General features: G+C 41.2%; 1 protein-coding gene across 3 annotated transcripts in view; it reads left to right on the top strand.

Moving 5' to 3' along the window:
• slc2a4rg (SLC2A4 regulator) overlaps positions 1-14,188 on the top strand; it is a 49,763-nt gene extending 35,575 nt beyond the window's left edge. Inside the window, exons 5-9 of one of the 3 annotated variants that reach the window (XM_054775165.1) lie at positions 2,168-2,268; positions 2,813-3,086; positions 4,702-4,848; positions 8,996-9,126; positions 9,525-14,188. In XM_054775165.1, coding sequence (XP_054631140.1) covers positions 2,168-2,268; positions 2,813-3,086; positions 4,702-4,848; positions 8,996-9,126; positions 9,525-9,636 — 765 coding nt within the window. In that variant the 3' untranslated portion in view covers positions 9,637-14,188. The remainder of the gene's footprint in view (positions 1-2,167; positions 2,269-2,812; positions 3,087-4,701; positions 4,849-8,995; positions 9,127-9,524) is intronic. The other 2 variants (XM_054775172.1, XM_054775181.1) reach the window with 2 other exon arrangements.

Below are 14,188 nucleotides of genomic sequence, written 5' to 3'. Positions count from 1 at the left end.
TTCCCTTCATCACAATTACGGATAATGACGAGCTGTACTTGTTTCATGCTCGTACTCAGCAAAAATGCATTATCCGGAACAGATACTCGTTTATAACAAGTTACCGGCTCATCCCTAGTCATCATACTATATGTCTTGTCCTCCAAACACCGGAGTGCCCGGTTTAAGAGGAAATTTTTAAATGTCAGCAACTCAAAAATAATTTAAATTGAACAGTGGTATTTTTTTTAGGTTAACATTTTTAGAAGAAACAAGCATGTCCTTATTTTGGGCCAGGAACACCAAACTGTCAACTGCATCAAGCTTAGCAACTGTACTGGTATGTACCGCTATATAGTTGGTCTGAACAGAGGGGCTTGGCTGGGAGTCGAGCTAACCCTTTGTACCGTAGGCTACGTTCACACTGCTGGTCAAGTCTGACTTTTTTTGTTCAAGTGTGACCTGTATCTTTTTTTCGTGCCAGTGTGAACAGTACAATTCTGACTTTTTCAAATGCAACCCATGCGTCCTTGGTCGTATGTAGACATAAATCTCATATGTATCCATCATGTATACCTTATGGAAGAGCGTGCTTTGCAAAGACTTGGGGAAAGGTACTCACAGGTGTTGACAAAAGTTCTTCATGTTATCCGAAAATTATTTTTAAAATCTGTCAGTGACACAGCTCAGCACTCCTGGCTCCGACACCCATGCACATGCTCCACAGAACAGATGTGACGTCGCTGCAAGTTCCACACAAACTGCCATAGCGCAAATTCTTGCCCTCTTATTTCATAATCTCACTCGCAAAATAATTTGGTAAAGCAAATGTTGACTCCGGACAATCACTACCACTACCATATTTTACTGTTGGTATGATTTTCTGAAATGTGGCGTTGCTTTTATGCCAGATGCCATGGGACACACACCTTCCAAAAAGTTCAACTTTGGTCTCGCCAGACCACAGAGTATTTTCCTAAAGGTCTTGGATCATCAAGATGTTTTCTGGCAAAATTTAGACGAGACTAAATGTTCTTTTTGTTCAGCAGTGGTTTTCGTCTTGGAACTCTGCCGTGTTAGCCATTTTTGCCCAGTGTCTTTCTTATGGTGGAATCATGAACACTGACCTTAACTGAGCCAAGTGACGCCTGCAGTTCTTTAGATGTTGTTGTGGGGTCTTTTGCGACCTCTTCGATAAGTCGTCGCTGCGTTCTTGGGGTAATTGTGGTTGGCCGGCCACTCCTGGGAAGGATCACCACTGTTCCATGTGTTCGCCATTTTGTGGATAATGCACCTTTTTGTGATGTGGTTCGCTGAAGGCCCAAAGCTTTAGAAACGGCTTCATAACCTTTTCCAGACTGATAGATTTCAACTGCTTTCTTTCTCATTTGTTCCTGAATTTCTTAGTAATCACGCCTGGGTGTGGCAAGAGAAATTGATCTCAGGTGTGATAAACCACAGTTAAGTTATGTTTTAACAGGCGTGGCAGTCACTTTTTCACACAAGGCCATGTAGGTTTGGATTTTTCACTCCCTTAATAATAAAATGTTTCATTTAAAAATGGCATTTTGTGTTGATTGTGTGCTGTCATTGACTAGTATTTACATTTGTTGGATTGAAACATTTAAGTGTGATAAACATGCCAAAAAATAAGAAATCAAGGAGGGGGCAAACACTTTTTCACACCACTGTAGTCCATCCACAGCTGCACTTTTAATATCTATCTATCTATCTATCTATCTATCTATCTATCTATCTATCTATCTATCTATCTATCTATCTATCTATCTATCTATCTATCTATCTATCTATCTCCGTTCTGAGAAGAATAGTGCATTTATTCTTGTCATTTGAGAAGATACGCTGTAAAAGAGCCTGGTGCTCCATTTGTGTGATCTTTCTGTGTATGGGGTCTATGTTTTAGCAGCTTTGTGCTCTAATAGGTGTCTAATGGGGATAGCGCTCTACCCCTTGTTCAACACCCAACGCAGGCCTTTCTGTGGAGGCTGCCAGTTAGAGGCACACAGAGGAATCTGGCAGCCCCATGGCCCGTATCCTCTCTTGGAACTCTCATCAACAGCCTGCTAATGAGAGAACTCAGAGATAGATGATGATGTAAACCAACAATGTTCAAGGGAACCGTGTCATAGTCATGTTGCGCTTATGTACACCATGGCCCTTCTTTCAGAACTCCATGAAGGTGATGTTCAAGTGCTTGTGGAAGAACTGTGAAAAGGTCCTCAGCACCTCCTCAGGAATACAGCGGCACGTCCGCACCGTCCACCTGGGGTGAGTTGACCCTAAGATACTGTATATACATGCCTGGGAAATATATTTTGCTTTTACTACTGTGTTGTGTAATCATGGCTTCATAGCTACAGCACACTTGTGTGAAAGGTTGTGATTTAGATAGTGAGGTAAGACAAAAACAGTGTCAAGTTTGTAGTCATCATCCACAAGATGTTAAACATCCTGTTTGCCTCGTGAGCTCAGCTGCACACTGCCGTTTACCGCCACCTGCTGGTTGGAAGAGTCGTTGCGTCTTTAGTAAATCAATCTATTGCGCTTGTTATTAAATGGTCGTATTTTACTAAAATGATCATTTTTAACAATATGCTATTGCGGCTGTATTTTAGATCTGGTGTAGAACTGCATCAAAAGAGTGGTGTTGCTAATATTATCAGCCACACCTCCCAGTATGATGCACTTTTGTCTCCATTTCCATTTGAATGATTAATAATAGTTGCGTTCTCTACTGCACTGACTGAAAATGAATAGGTACTGAAGACAAGCTAAGTTCATTTCTGATTAGTTGTCCTTGGCTTCCTCCCAGGCGTAACAGTGACTCTGACTACAGTGACGGGGAAGAGGATTTTTACTACTCAGAGATTGAGGTCAACATGGACAGCCTGACGGAGGGCTTGTCCAGCCTCACACCCACTTCACCCACCACTGTCGGTCCTCCAGCCATCTTCCCACTTCCGCTCTCTGACGTCCCGCACTCAGAGCACATCAACATGAATGGACCACAGATCCACACCCCAACACTGCTCAGCCAATCAGCACCCTCCACACTCTGCCATATCCGCACTGACCATGCCTACCAGGTAATGCCACAATGTGGACAGAGGACACACACACACACACACACACACACACACACACACACACACACACACACACACAAAAGTTTGGTGATCAAAACAAAAACAGTCTTATCACATTAAACATTTCCATCATATTCACTGAGCCGAGGCGCTTTTAGAGATCAGCGTGGGAAAAAAAAGGTCTTGGGTCATCTCCAGCTCAGCAGTGTGGGAGGAGAACCTTCATGAGAAAGTTTTCTGTTAATATCAACCCAAGTTTATGCAAAGAATGAAGTCAGCAAGCTCTTAGTCTTAGTTGCAACACTTTACTGCTCTGCAGCAACTTTTGAGTCTCCACGCCTCCTCCATCTGCTCCTCGTCCTTCATTTTCTTCTCTTCATCTAAGCCTACTAATTCATGTGCACTCCTCACTGTGATGCCCTTGGAGGCAACAATGGAATGGTGTCACCATGCATGAAAACGCTTGTTTGGAGGTGCAATGTGATGTTTAGTCGTCATGACAACAAGGAAATGCACCTAAAGGTAGATGTAAAGTGTGATCGTTTGTGGTGTGTTCATTGCTTTTATGTATTTCAAATGTATTATCAACAAATGAAAATTTTGTTGTGTTAACATTTGGATTCACTGACGGATCTGTTGCTCCAAGCATACTATTTATTTTAATTCCCAGGTGTAATTCCCAAGTTTCATTTGTTGCTAAAGGGCGTGAACACAAAAAAAAGAACACACATCAAGCCCCACCCCTCACATGATTCAATTTAGCAATCTTTTTAAAACAACAAATCAAATTTTTTTTTTACCACAGTTGTTGATGTCCATTTGTGCAAATACCTTTTAGATATCTCGCATACAGCGGTATTCAAAAAGAATGAGCTGATTTCATGATGCATTTCTTCAGTTCTCAAGCGTCGTCATGGAATGATTCAGTGACTATTTGAAAGAGGAGTTTGCCAAGTTTTGAATGGCTGCCACAGGGGCATTGTTCCTCCGGCAACATTGATGGGAAGGGGGCCCAAGACCTCACTCATTTTACTTGGCCTGCCCTTTTTACTTGGCCCAGACGTCACCGTGTGTGATGTTTTTTCGTGTGGGAATATGTAAAAGATGTTGTTGATGTTCCACCACTACCCACTAACCTCCATAACCTTAAACACTGAATAACAACGGCGATCAACTCAGTGGATCGTGATATGCTGATACACGTCTGGGGGGAATTCTTTTATTGCATTGATGTTGCCCGTGCTGCATGTGGTGGCCACATTGAACACTTTTAAGACAGGAAATGAAACTTGATTGTGAGTAGAATACTTTGGACTTGGCTGAAGTTTTCTATTGCTTTTCCTTCGTAAAATATTGCATAATGAAAGGAGTTCATTGTTTTTGAATAACCCTGTGTTTTGTCTGACCTGTTTTTGGCTAATTCAGTGTTTTGTGCAAAATCAGAGTAAATACGGTGGACCATTTGAAATTTGGACTTCAGAAATTTCCTCTCAATTAATGATTAATCTCCTTTTTTTCTGTTTTTAATCCCTTTTCTGCTGCGTCTGCATTGTTCCTGTTCCTCTTTGTCCGTCCTTCGTCTTCTGGCTGTGTCTGGTGGTTGTTCATGTTCCAGGCCACTGCTCCAGTGAATATCCCTGTGGTTCCTGAGCTGCCTGGCTCAGACCATGGTAATGGATCTGGGCCTGGAACCGGAACCGGGACTGGAAATGGCATCAGTGTGTCATGGCAGTCCCCTCCAGTTATTTTCAAAGGCATCCCGGTGAGTGAGGCTATGTCTCACGAATTCTTGACAAGATCTTGTCTCTCTTATCATTTCAGCTTTTTGACACGCTTTTCTCTCTTGCTGCAACTTCTTTAAGTGTAATCATTTTGATGTATTGTACGGTACATACGTCTTAGTCTCCTTTATCACATTTCATTGCCAAGTTGTGCTAGGTGCTATTAAAACTAGGGATGCTCCAATGGATCAGCCACCGATTACACCGATTAGTATTGGCCGCTTTCTGTAAAAAAAAAAAAAAAAAAAAAAAAAAAAACATGATCGGCGTGTGCTGATCAATGTCTCTGAAAGCCGATCACAAAAACCGTTCGTTCGCCGTGCGGCAGCGACATTACAATTCATGTCATGACAACACAAACATGACATGAATGTGCATGTGGAACGCACGACAAGGAACTCACTTTGTCCCGTATTGCCGAGAGAATCAACGCTAGTCTGCTGGGGCGCTGTAAGGGGGGAAAGGTTAGGACAATTCCAAAGACCCTGACTGACAGAGGCCCCAATAAATAGGTAACACAATTTTGCTATCAGATTGTGATTTTTTTGTTCATATAGTCAGAAAACGATTAAAACAATCTCTTGTATTGAGTTAAATATCCACATTGACCAAATGTAAGCTTTCATATTGACTGACCACCCCGCATGCACCCCCTGCTACATGAGATGCTTTGGTCCACGAGCTGCAGCCTGTTGCCTTTAGTGATGAAATGTTCTTTTGTCTTGGCTTACTAAAAAGAGCCGGCTCTTTCGGCTCCCAAGTGGTTCCTCAGATTTTTTTGTTGTCTTAAATTATTATTTGACCAAATTATGTGAATTGTGTAAAATAAATTAGTAATGTAAAAAATACATTATATCAAATGTTTATTATTTAAATTGATTTATTTAAAGCTCAATGCACAGCTACAAAAACATTTTATGTTATAATGTTTCTCACGAAAGAATCGTCTCTAAGAGCACCACAGCGTGTTTAACCCCGCCTCTCCCTCTGCTCAGTGTGACCACAGAGACATCGCCACATATCTTGACCAAAGACATTCGCTTTTAACAGAAAAAAAGACGAGGAAAAAACTAATCGGCTCCCAATTGACTCCCAACTACGCCAATCGGCTCCTACTGTTCATTTCAAAGAGCCGGCTTTAGAACCGATTCGTTCGCGACCGACACATCACTATTGCCTATCACTATTGCCTATTAGTCGGCAGTTGCGGCAGAGCAGAGTGAAACTATGCTGCTAGTGCCTCGCAAAATAATGTATGGCAGTGAAAAAAGGAAAGGAAAAAAGGTAAGAGAAGAGAGGCAAACAAAAAGGGTTTCAGTATGTGACCCAGCTTTTTGTAGCTTAGCCTGTCTGTGTGTCGTGTAAATGAACCTGTTAGCTTAATGTCCGCAATGAAATAAGATAGTGTTAGCCTACGCCTCTCCTTTTTACCCAAACATTTAATGTAATTTAATTTGTAAAATCACGTCTGTAATTAATTCTGTCGGATAAAGCATAACTTGAACTTTAATTTGAACTTAATTTGAACTTTTCTACCCCAAATATTAAAGACCTTAGAGCAGATTTTATACCCGAAAATAGTGCCTTTGGTCTCCGTTGCTTTAACATTGAGTCAAGACAAAAGCTATGATGGACCGTACTACAAAGTACTGTATATAACTTAGGCTGTCAAAATATGTTTTAAAAGTCAACCAAAAGTAGCCATTTACATGTTTTTGATAAGCAAAAAATCCACGGAAGAAAGTCAAGTGTCATATTTTTCATGTATATGCCTCACTATATAAAATCGATACAAAATTGAAGATGAATAATAATCTACCTAACAAACATGTATACGAATGAAAATACACCTGATATCATATGAAAAAAATGCATTTTTAAGGTTGTCCACACGGACTCTCCTACTAAGCGCGCACGCTCACTGTCAGATGTTTTCGTTGCTAAAATATGGTTTTTGTAACAGTGCTCCTTTACTCAGTGCAGTTAAATGTTTAGCATGTATTATTAAACCAGTTGTCCCTTCCCCATTTACCAGATTTAAAGGAAAACCAAACTAACTTGCCCATCATCCACAATCCTTGTGAGAAACATACAATATATGTATTTCCCTTTTCTGTGTGTTCTTAAAAGAGAACACGAGTTAGCATAAGCCAGCTAGTTGCACGTCATGGGAAGCACCTATTTCCGCCATAAAGCCCTCTACAAATACCTCTCGCAACATTTTTTTTCGTTGTATATACATGCTGTCATCATGCATTAACAGGTACATTCATGATAACATGTAATACATACAGTATCTTGCCGTATTTTGATGATTTAAAACATTACCGAAACTTCTTTCCGAGGCGCATTGATTTCACATGGCTCATTGGAGCTAAGGGTGCTTTCGTCAACAACAGCAGCATCAAAACAGCCACGACACTTACAGTGTCCGGTCTCATTAGGATGGCTGTGTCTTTCAGCACAAGGTTTGTGCTCCAGTCCTCTGGTAAAACAATGCTGACAGCAAACTGACTTGTTGAGTTGTTGAGTTTTCGTATCCACTCTTCAGTCTGTCTCATTGCAGTGACTTGAGGTGTGTTGAGTGACGGTGAGTCCAGCGGGGCGTTGTGTTACTCCGTTTTTGTGTTAGCTGCTACAATAACAATATCGCTGTAGCTTGGTTAATATACAGGCCAGTTATGTAAATGGAACACTGTCCTTCCATGACGTGCATGTTAGCTGGCTCATGCTAACTCGTTTTCTCTCGTTAGAACGCACAGAAAAGGGACAGAAATATGTGTTCACGTTTCATATAAGGATTGTGGATGATGGGCAAAATTCCAAAAAAAAGTGCAGTTTCCGTTAACAACAGATGACTAAAAAACAGCCCTATCTCTGCATAACTTCACCCTTACCTTTACCCCTCCAAGTAAAGAAGGTGAGCAAAACTGTTCAATGACATGTCACGGAGTATCATTGCATGCAGTCTGTGGCAATGTGTCTCTCTTGCTCATATTACCATGACAAAAAATATAATTTTGTGTTGTTTGTTATTGTTAAAAACAATGTTTTCATTAATTTTACAATTAAAATTACAGCGAGACTGTAAAAGATGGCCTTTACCACATTCGTTATGTTCTCTTGCCTCAAATAGTGAATTGCATACTACAGTATATGGAGACTATTGTATGGACAATTCACTAGCCGTAAACTAGCGGTTGTAGTTTTGGGTGTAATTGGGGGCTTAGAATTCCTGGCGCGCCCCTGCTAGTCTGTAAAACCTCAATGGTGTCTGTTTGACAGCTTGGCACAGGCTACGCCAATCATTGCCAGCGTGTTTGATCACTCCCTTGTCAAACCATTTGGTGTTTGACTTCTCTTGCATCTTTCTTTACACGCTTTGCCTAGCTGGTCACGGCCGCAATTAACTAGATAGCTAGCTAGAATTATCCGCGTAGCTTCTCGTCTTCAGATTCAAAATGTGACTTTTACCACAGTGACATTTTGTATTTAAACAAACAAGCAAAGTGCTTAGTTTGGAGCTCGTTTTTGTCCCACGGGGAAGTAGCTATTCCATCCATCGAGTACATACTAACTTTTTCAAGTGTCTATTGTTGTCATTCTACTAATTATGTCTTTCACGAACATTGCGTATTCGCCAGGGGCCCTTGGAATTGTCTAGTGGCGACCGTGGCCAATAGTACTCATCATAAATACATTGAAAAATGTACAGTTAATCCATGTGATCGGTATCGGTATCTCACTCATAGCTGATCGGTATTCGGAATTGGGAGCATAAAACCCTGATCGGAGCATCCCTAATTAAAACATCAGTCATACCCAAACATGGAGCCATTTAAGTTTGTTTTTTTATTCTAATTTTCTGAAACTGAAGAACTCATACCTGCTATTTGGTTAAAAAAAAAAAAGCCAAGTTTCCTTTCTATTACTGTATAGTAAGTGGGTCAGGGGAACACTCCTTGGTTGTGGGGCATTTTTCATACTTTACTGTCATGTTGACTGAATCCCACTTGTGAGTCTCGTATATATTTCATAGAATAATGTTATATACAGTATATAGATGTAACATGCCTGCTGTGGTAGAACTATTATCAAATAAAGTTATACTGTGCCTTTTACGTGCAGGGGCCTGTTGTGACTCATGTGCGCACAGTGAGCATCGGGGAAAAGCGGCTGCCGGCATCCAGCACAAATGGCACTGTTATCAAGAACCACGCTTTAATAACTCCGGCATCTAAATCAGCACAAGGAAACCGGTAGGCAGCAGTCTTTTTCTTTCAGTCTTTAGATGTGTCATTTATATCATTTCTACACTGTACGGACAAAAGTATTGGGATGCCTGAAATGCGATGTAGGTCGCACCCTTTAGTAAGGTTTCTGATGAAGTTCTTCCACACCAAAATCATCCAAGCATGCGTTTATGGAATTTGCAATGTCATGCCAGAACAGAAAAGTTCCTTCCACTCCGAATTGTTCACATAAAGTTGGAAGCTTAGAATTGCCCAAAATATTTTGGTGAGGTGAAAGGACCACGAAGGGGGTCAAGCCAATACTTGTGTCCAAATGTGGCACATCTGGTTAATTGCTTGGAATGAGTTTTGTGCACTGGATGTGTGTTCGTGTACTTACATGTGGGTCATGTGCTGTCACCAAGGAAACCCCGCGGGGAAGCCAAGAAGTGCCGAAAGGTGTATGGCATGGAGAAGAAAGAGATGTGGTGCACGGCCTGCCGCTGGAAGAAAGCATGTCAGAGATTCACCGACTAAGACACCTTTCCCCTCGACTCCCCCCACCCTTGCCGGCGAGATGAGCTCTTACTCTTTGACGAATCACACCGACTTGACGTGGGCAGATTTCCTGGATTTCCTCCTGCAGAGCAGCGGGAGGTTTGCCTTCAATCTTTACTCTTTCCAAACACAGACGACAAACAGCAAGATGTTTTCTTAAGACTGAGACATTTTCACTCGCCTACTGTTCATAAAAAAAAAAAAAAACAAAGGAAAAAAGAAACATTGGTCAAATTCGGAACACTCAGATGATATTTTTGTTTTTTTGTTTCACTTTTTCCACTAAATGTGTAAGACTACAAAAAAGGTATTTTGCTATACTCAGTCGGTCGTAATAGCAGCACCATGTAAGCTACTGTTGATGGGGTGGATCAGTCCAGTGTTGTCACCAGGAAAGACTTCTGTAGCAAATGTGTTCAAGAGATTCTGCCACTGAGGTAGAGCCGCCAATGTCAGCTCCTAACATTGTTGTTTCCTGCCGCCTTAACGTATCGACTGTGCATCTTGCGCTTGCTCATTCAGGCTTTCATTACCGCCAGCTTTATACATTTTGGAATGATGCACAAAACCTTCACGCCAAGTGGTACAAAAAGATATTACCTCTTGACTCTGCAAAACAAAAAACAAAAAAAAATGCTCGAGAGATGTACACAATAGATGACATATATTTCCCTCTTCTTTTACCTAGAGATATGCACCTTGAATAAATAAGTCGACTTTTAAGAGTATCACTGTAACCACAGCGTATGCCTGAGAGAGTGGATAAGTGTTTCATATAGAGTTTATTTTCAGCATGGATTTCAGCAGGATTACAACTGTTTTATATTGTCTTTCTTGCTTTAATGTTGTCATTGTTGTTTAAGGTGAGTTTAGGCATAAAAAGCTCCCCCCCCCATTTGACATCTGATATTCTGAAAGAGATTCTTTATCATAATGTCCCCACAAAAAGCCCCCGTCTGACTGAGGATGAAAATAATAATAAGAGTAATAATAATAATAATGGAATGGATATCGCAAGATACCCAAAGCGCTTTACAGTGAAACCCATAAATTCCTTAGTCATTCACTCCACAGTCACACACTGATAGTGATAATCTGGAGGCAAGGTGGGTGACGTGTCAACAGCAGTGACTGGGATGGAGGAAGCCGAGTTCGAACAACCTGCGTACCTCCTGAGCCACTTCCACCTTTTCAGTGACCCTTTCCTAATCCTTTAAATCATCTTCTGCTCAGTTATAACATTTGAAAAGTTAGAATCAAAGCTTCAGTCTTTTGTGACAGGCTAGTTTTTTCCAACCAGTAGATTATACGTAGCTGGTATAAACCAATTATTAAAAAAAAAAAAAATGTACCCCTATTTTTGTTTTATTTCTGTTGGATGTCTAGGACATGGGAGAATTCAGGAAAAGGCCACTCTTGTGATCATGGTTAAAAACAAGACATTTCTATTCTGGCATCTTGCAGCTTTGTTTTGGCTGAATCTGATTGTCTTCTGGTGATTATTTTAGTCATGAAACCCTCCCAACATTGTAGTAATCAATGTAGTTGTACTTTTTTAATCAGCTTGTTTTTGCTAATTGTTATATAATTCCTATGTTCAGAGCCCCTAGAAGAAGTTTTAGATGCCCCCCCAGTAGCAGTAGTACCCTTTACTAAATTGTGTTTTTTTAAGATTTATTGCCAATGTTGATCATTTCCAGGTGATGACATGCATACCAGACCATACAGCCAAGTCACTGTAGTTATTTAAAGAGCCCATTTCAAATCCTCCGCCAGGCCCTGAGAGTCTAAGGGCATTTTCCAAATGAAAACTGAAAGGTGGCGATGTAACCGATGACTATCCCCTTGTTTGATTGTTACGCTGATTGTTGCGCAGCTTTTTTTTTTTTATAATGTAGATTGGCTGCATGTCCTCCACATGCACAGGGGACCCCATCGTCATGGAAACACATGACAAACACAGACAAGGTCTGACCCTTCCAGTAAGAGCAGGTACATTGTGACTTTTGTCCTCTGTTGCCATAGAAACATCAGCCTCCTGACTATACAGAGATGCTCGTGCTGACTGCTACTAGCTGATAGTACCTTATCATCACGTGATGCCTGGAAACTGATTCTGGCCCACCTTTTTATTGTCAGAAGCCACAGGAAGTGACCAGTTGGAGTTAATATCTCATAAGTTCCCACTATAAACCCTGATTTATTCTTTTTTGCTCCAGTAAAGTGATAAGCTAACTCCTGTCCTGTGATTGGCTGACCTCACAGAAACCTCACAAAGTGCCAATGATAAGAACATAAAAAAGGAAAGGTATAGACACCTGATAAAATTGCACTACACTGCACTGCGCAAAGTTTTTATACATGGATGTTTTCTATACATACGATTTTAAAGTGATTTTTGTTATTTCTTTTCAAAATGGTGTTTGGGGTAGGAGTGTTGCCATAGCCTGATGAGATAGATGAGACGTCAGGGATAGAGGTTTTACACCTCCCATCATCATCAGCTGACATGATCTTGTCTGTTTGTCTTTTGTACTCAGCAAAGCGGTGCTGGCAGTGTTGGTGTGCTACTGGCTTATCCAGTGTGGTACTTTGGAAGTCATTTACTTTGCCTCTTGCTGGAGTTGTGCCGAGGGGGGGAAAAAGCACCCGCTCGTCTCCATGAGTATCGTCTTAGCTTTACTGTTGCATTTCTTCACAGTCGTCTGACCTTTCCATAACCTTGGCGCTACCTGATCACTCTGCAAACGTCCTGTGTTGTTTGTGCTGATACCACTTGTGAAGGTGATAGAATAGCAGCCCAACAGGTGACTTTCCATGCTCCTAGCAAGCACTTTTTAGATTTCCACCAGCATGTGTGTGGATGCTCAACCAGCTCTATCGATTCCACCTTTTGTGTTGCACTAATCTGGCCAGTGACTATCAAGGCCCCCTTGTGTGCTGCAACTGCATTAAACTTAGGTTACTTGTTGCAAATTGTGATCATTGACAAGAATGAGGATGGAGATTGGCAAAGTGGTGAGTGTATGTCAGGCGTTCGTGGACACACGGTGATGATCAAGATAGTTTCAGGACTTTTTTGTTTGTACAGCATTGTTTGCAGCATTACAAAAACCATGACGCTTTTTCATATAATGTTATTTTTGTTGTTGTTTCGCTCTATGAAAAGGAAACTTTTTTTTTTTTTTACAGTACAGATGCTCCGATTTTTTTTTCAAGTTGATTGAGAAGTTGTAGTGCGCATACGTTAAGATTCAATGTCTATTGTAGCTTTGAGGCAAAGGCGTGGGGGGGGGGCGGGACCTGTTGAATGTAAAAGTTACAAAAATAAATTGTTTTTGTTTTATTTGCTGACTAGTTTGTACTGCCTCTGATGCATCCAAATCTTTCAACAATGCCCTGACATCTGCTTGGTCATATCAAATGGCGCAGCTATGCAGTATTGCTGTGCCTGACTTGTTGGCAGTTGGATGCTTTGCAACGGAACAAGCACTAGCTTGGACTTACTCACATTGCTCACAATGTATGCTTTTTGCTTTTGTGCCGTCTAGTAGTTGTTAGGCAGGACAGCCTTCCACGCTGGGTGAAACAGTCTACCCTACCAGGTTGTGGTCTTCCTGCCTTGCACATTCCAACACATAGAAGCTTTTAGTGTCTTCCACTTGACCTCTCCTTTCCTTTCCCATCACTTCGTTTGTTCCCATGTGCTCTCCAGCTTTACTGTGGTCCCTCCCAACAGCTTTTACCCAGCACATTAAGCTAACATTTACCCTTAAAATGTGCATCGAGAAAAGCCTCCGTATGTTATTTTTTCCAAATATGTCAAAATCGTGCTGCTTTTTTTTTTTTTTTTTTTTTTTTGAATGTCAGTTTTCATGTTGTGTGTTCAGCAGCAGGAGCAACAAAGCTTTCCAAATCAAACGTAACGCATCGCAATGGCAGCTCCACTCGCTTCTGTTTCTGTGTCCTCTTTGTCTCTCATGTGATGACCGTTTCTTTGACAGTTTTTGTTGAGCCTTACACTGGCTGCTATGAAAACTGACAAGCCTTTTTTGGTTCGTTTTTGCTTTCTAATTTCTCATTTAATCTGATTGTCTGGTTGAGTTTGAGCTTGTTTTGCATGTCTAGCATCGCTCTTTTTTTGTTCCATTTTTTTGTTCAGAGATACAAAACTGAAGGGTTTTATGTGTTCCCCGCTCAGTAATGGATCATTTAAAGGAGATGGTGTTTGTTTACCTTGAAATGTAAAGAAACGTTTTGCAGCCTTTTGATATAACTCATAAAGCATTTCAAGGCAAACGTGGTGTCATCCCGGAGGTCGCCACTAGAGGGCGACATTTCCTCTGCGGCGTGGGCTCGGCCTCAGGGGGTCATCAGCAGTCCCATGCTGACGGAGGAAGCACTTTCTGAGGAGTATTTGTGTGAATGTCAAGCCTGTGTGGTGTGCTTCAAAGGATGGATGACTACGTGATGCTGATCTATGCGATGTAATGTGACAGAGAGAAAATAAAACTAAATGGAACAAATGTGG

Source organism: Dunckerocampus dactyliophorus, chromosome 1 (genome assembly GCF_027744805.1).
Source record: "Dunckerocampus dactyliophorus isolate RoL2022-P2 chromosome 1, RoL_Ddac_1.1, whole genome shotgun sequence".
Classification (NCBI taxonomy): Eukaryota; Metazoa; Chordata; class Actinopteri; order Syngnathiformes; family Syngnathidae; genus Dunckerocampus; species Dunckerocampus dactyliophorus.
This window is presented reverse-complemented; position numbering and strand designations above follow the sequence as displayed.